The 5,207-nt window shown below is 49.9% G+C and overlaps 1 protein-coding gene across 1 annotated transcript; it reads right to left on the bottom strand.

Moving 5' to 3' along the window:
- Positions 1-1,744: 1,744 nt before the first annotated feature.
- Positions 1,745-2,287, bottom strand: LOC128199819 (uncharacterized). Its single transcript, XM_052890991.1, has one exon. It carries the CDS (start codon positions 2,285-2,287, stop codon positions 1,745-1,747), a length of 543 nt encoding a protein of 180 aa, XP_052746951.1.
- Positions 2,288-5,207: the final 2,920 nt, after the last annotated feature.

Genomic DNA, 5,207 nt, shown 5'->3' on the forward strand with positions numbered 1-5,207 from the left:
GGACAACCAACTACTCAGCGTTGTGGCGTTACTTGACTTTAGTAATGCGTTCAACACTGTTGATTTTGATATTCTTTTAGGCATACTGAAGTCAATTAACATTTCTAGCAGCGCTGTCTCTTGGTTTAACAGTTACTTGCGCGGTCGCCAGCAATGTATTAAAACTGATAGCTCATTCTCAACGTACAGCCCACTCACGGCAGGTGTACCACAGGGTGGCGTCTTATCACCTCTTCTTTTCGCTATTTACATTAACACTATTACTCAATTTCTTTCCTCTTCCTATCATCTTTATGCTGACGACCTTCAAGTGTACACTGCTGCCCCGTCTTATGATATATGTACTGCTATTGAAAATCTAAATAGTGATCTGAGTAAAATTAATACTTGGAGTGCATCCTACGGTCTAAGTGTTAATCCAAAAAAGTCCCAGGTTGCCATACTGGGTGGTTCCAAACAACTTGAAAAGATTGCGTCGATTAGTTTACCTCCCATTCTACTTGGCGATGCAGTTGTCAGCATTAGCCCGACTGTGAAAAACTTAGGATTATTAATTGACAATACATTATCCTGGCGCCCACAAATTGCTGAGGTGAGCCGAAAAATTTTTGCCACTATCGGATGCCTTAGACGTTGGAAGAATTTTCTTCCTATTAAAACAAAAATTTCCTTAGCGCATTCTCTTATTCTTCCACTCTTAGACTATGCCGACTCTTCCTATCCTGACTTGTCTGAAGAACAGCTCAACAAACTTGAGCGTCTTCAGAATATGTGTATTAGATTCATCTTCTGTTTACGCAAGTTTGATCACATATCTGAATATCGTGCTCGTCTGAAATGGCTTCCTATCAGACAACGTCGTAAACTGCATATTCTGTCTCTTTTATACTCCATCCTTTATCATCCTTGCACTCCTTCTTATTTAAAACAGAAATTTTCTTTTCATGGCTCAAATACTGAGCGCCAAAATTTGAGAGCTTGTACAAACAGTCGGTTGCATGTTCCTCCTAGCCACACTAAGTTCTATAATAAGTCATTTACACGTACATCAATTACTCTCTGGAATGGTCTTCCTTATGAAATACGTAATTCAAAGACACTGGGAACTTTTAAAAGTCGTTTATTCAAATATTACCTGTATAGTTGTAATTCGTAGTTTCTTTATAATTATTACTCAGGTATATTTATATATTTATTTTATTATATATTTATTTATTTATTTTATTATATATTATGTATATTTTATATTTATACATGTATTATATATAAATATACTATTTTAATTATTATATATATATTTTTTTTGTTGCACTATCCCGCATTTAATTACATTAATTCCTTTATCCAAAGGTTGTCTGGTAGATATTGCTATAAGCAATAAGACCGCCTTTGCACATACTTGTTTTCTATGTTTTCCTTTGTTATTGTTTTTGTTTTATTTTGTGCAATAAAGTATAAATAAATAAATAAAAAATAAAAAAAGTCCATTTGTAAGCGCGACGGAGGTTCAAATTTAATTCTAAAGTTTTTGTACCGTAAGTTTGAATTTCGCTGCCGTTAGCTGCATATAATTTGTATTTATTGTTCACCGCGCACTTACGTAAAGAGTTTAATGTTTTTGGTAGAACGGAGATGTTTGCGCCACTGTCTACTAAGTAACGTATGCCGTTAATTTTGTCAGTTACACATAATCGGTGGTTTCCGCCATGGCTGCAAGTACCCACCTGTATATCCTGCGGCTGAGTTAGTTTTCCGACGGTTTTTTCCAATTGCAAGGTTGGCTACATTTGTTGGCTCTGCTCTTGAACTGTTCGTGATACCAACATAACTGGCTGGGGTTGTCCGGATCCGAAGTTGTACTGTCTCGTCTGCGTGAATGTGAGCGTCTGCGGTATCTTCCGCGAAACCCGCCGCGAAATCCGCCGCGAAATCCGCCGCGAAATTCTCCATGAAAACCTCTGTCACGTGACTCGGCTCTGTGTCTGCTGAGTTGTTCGACCCTGTCGGTCAGCTTGGCTATTTCAGCCAATATTGCTGTATTGTCGGAGTTGGTTGATTTTGTTGCTATTTCAGCGAGCGGTTGTGGTCGCATGTTCTCCATGACTTTGTCTGCTATTTTCGCTAATCTCGCCAAATCATTTGTATCCGTTGCAGCGAGTACGCCCCTTACAGCTACGGGGAGGAGGTTCTGCCACAGTACGCTAAGTGTTTCGTCGTTGATTTTATTTCTTGCCAGGTCTTGCATTTTTCTCAGTAGGTGGCTCGGCCGTTGGTCACCTAGTTCCATTTCTCCCATTAGTTTTTGTATTTGTCGGTTTTCCGACTCCTCGTAAATTGCCAGCAGTTTTTCTTTGAGTTTGTCGTAACGTTGTTCTTCCGGCGGTGCGATAAGGATATCGGTGACTTGTTGTATTACGTCTTTGCCTTATTTCGCGACGACTAAGTTGTATTTGGCTGCATCTCCTAATTTCTGCGGAGCGAGTATTGCCTCTAGCTGTATGAACCAGACCCTTGGTTGGTCTGTCCAGAATTCGGGAACACGTGAACTTAATGAAATTGATGCGAGACCGGCATCTTCCATTTTGATTACAGTGGACGGTTGCGTTGTCATTTTGCTTTAGTTGTGTGTGGATACGTGTGGATCACGAAGATTAATCAAGTTGTTACTTACAGTCTCTAATTTGGGCGATACGGCACAACACTATTTTATCACTTAGAGTCTTTAAACGTTATACAATATGAAAAAAAATAATAATAACTTAATTAAGTCCGCGAGTCTTCCGTGATTGCCCAACACATGTAATTTGCTGAGTCCGCCGCTGTTCTAGATACGCGAGTTCGTCGACTTAATATAACGCGAAAAATAACTCTCTGACGGAACGGGGTCACCAATTTATAGATGATGAATTTATAGATGATTTATTTAGTTGGTTGTGTGATTGTTGAAGACTTGCTGTGCGTGTCTTCCGTCAAGGAGTTAAGTGAAACGAATCGAGAACTTGAATACGTTTATTGATTGTTAATAAAAGGAAGTAAGAATACAATTATGAGCTAAGCGGAAATGAGATTTAGAACCGACCGTCTATGTTGGGTTACCACGAGAGACTGCCTCGTGGGAGCGCTGCGGTGCTCGTCGAGTAATAATTGCCTAGTCGGCGTGTGCGTGGTAATAAGGCTACGTACACACCAGCCGCTACAACCGCGCCGTCCGGCCGAGCGCTCGCGCACGCCGTTGCCGCCGCCACGCGCCCCGCGCCGTCAGCCAGCTCGTCGCAACACGCGCCCCGCGCGGCACTACATAGTGCCAGCTCGTCGCAGCGTGTGCACAGCTTGGCGCCGAGCGTCGCCACCTCGAATTCGGCCACCGGTCGCTCCGTGCGCGCCGCGCCGCCCGCCAGAGTGCCCGCGTACACCGCCGCGCCGCAGTTCGTGCCCGCCGCGCCACAATTAGTGCCCGCCGCGTCGCAGTTCGCGCCCGCCGCGCCTCAGTTCGCGTCCGCACCGCCGCCGCCGTTCGACCGACCGCCGAGCGCCCGAGCGCTGCCCGCGGCCCACGCCGCGCCGGATCGCGCCGGGCCGCCCGACTGTCCGCGCACGCCCGTGACGTCAATCTAGCTATTACTAGCGGATTTTACTACGCAGAGCCCGCCGCCGCCTCGGACAGTGGCTTTCGCAATCGCGCCGCCCCACATTGCGGTAATGTGGCGCCGGTCGCCCGCGACGCCATCGAGCGTAGTGCGAATCCCACCGGAGTGAGTTTGTGTTCGTCCGCCGGCCCGTCCATGCCAAGCCTGGACTGCGACCCCGGTTCAGAGACGACGCCGCCCACTTCGAGCCGGCCTGAAACCAAGAAGAAGTCGCCCATAATTATAGAGGCCCAGACTATAATCTCGGAACGCCTCTATAACGCGGGACTGCTAGCGGAACAAACCATTCCGCAGTACGAAAAAGAGAGAGGCCGCAACCTTATGCTTCCGTTAGAGGCACAAAAAGATGCCGTGATGATCCCGCCAGCCGAGCTAACCTATGAAGAGCTGCACGCCATCGCGGTTGTAAACCGCCTCGCCGATCAAAGGATCGGGGAACCAGATGCCAGGCCCCATGCTAGGAGGCCTAGAACGGAGGACTCCGAGGAGGACGACGAGGACTACGAGACGAAGCGGTTCAGGGTTACCCCTGGCCCACATCTCGTCCTCCCGCCCTGCTACAGCCTGTACCCGCCAGCGATACCGCCGCGCTCCCGTACCTCATCTATGGCATCCGCCACGAGTGAGTACCAGCTGCCCGCGCTATCTTACCCGGCTAGTGAGACATATAGCCGCCCGCCCTCAGCGATGAGCGACTCTCCGACGCCGGCGCCGCCTCAGCAAGGCAGCGCGTAGCCCAGCCGCCCGCCCTCCGCAACGAGCGACGCACCGCCGCACGCGCCGTCGTACGCGGACCGAACGCGCGCCACGCCACCGCCCCGGATATCCACGCCTCCGGCCGGCCCATCGAGCGCTAGCCAGGCGCCACCGAAGCCGCCAGGTAAAACTCCGCGCCGTTACCTGCCATTAATTGTGGAGAAATTCCCCAATTGGGCTCGGCATTTCAAGGAGATCAAGAGACTCTTGAATGCAAATCCCAACGCCCGTCCGTTCGGCGCTGGAATTAAATTCATTCCCCGTGACGGCGGGCAGGCGGGCACGGTGGCGGCCACGGTGAAGCGTCGAGCAACAGCGCCACAGGAAACCAGCGCCACAATCAGGACTCCAGCGAACGACCCCAAACCGCGGGTCGCGCCCGGAGGCCCCGATGCTTCTAAAAAGAAAAAGAAGCCAAGGAGGAAGAAGAAGCAGCCTACGCCTGAGCCTGAGGCGGCAAGTGCAGCGCCGACGACGGACTACGTCGCGGCCAGCAGCGCCGCCACCAGAACCAGCGCCAAGATAGCCCAGCGGCCAACGACAGCCGCCGACGACGCGATAGTCGCAGCACTCGAAGTGCTGCAACTGATCCTCAATGCCGTCCGGGAAGGCCGCGACCCTACCGCGGACATCGTACAGGGCATCGCCCGGATCGCCGCGCTCCAGCGCCCAATAGACTCCCGCTCTACGCACGCAGCCCGGGCAACGACCCGCTCCGCCTCCCACCCAGTGACATAGTGCCACTTCTGTCACCGCCGGGCCTCCCACAAGCGGGTTCAACCTGGCGGTGGCAACTAGCAACCT

The sequence above is a fragment of the Bicyclus anynana genome, unplaced genomic scaffold (assembly GCF_947172395.1).
Source record: "Bicyclus anynana unplaced genomic scaffold, ilBicAnyn1.1 scaffold_42, whole genome shotgun sequence".
Classification (NCBI taxonomy): Eukaryota; Metazoa; Arthropoda; class Insecta; order Lepidoptera; family Nymphalidae; genus Bicyclus; species Bicyclus anynana.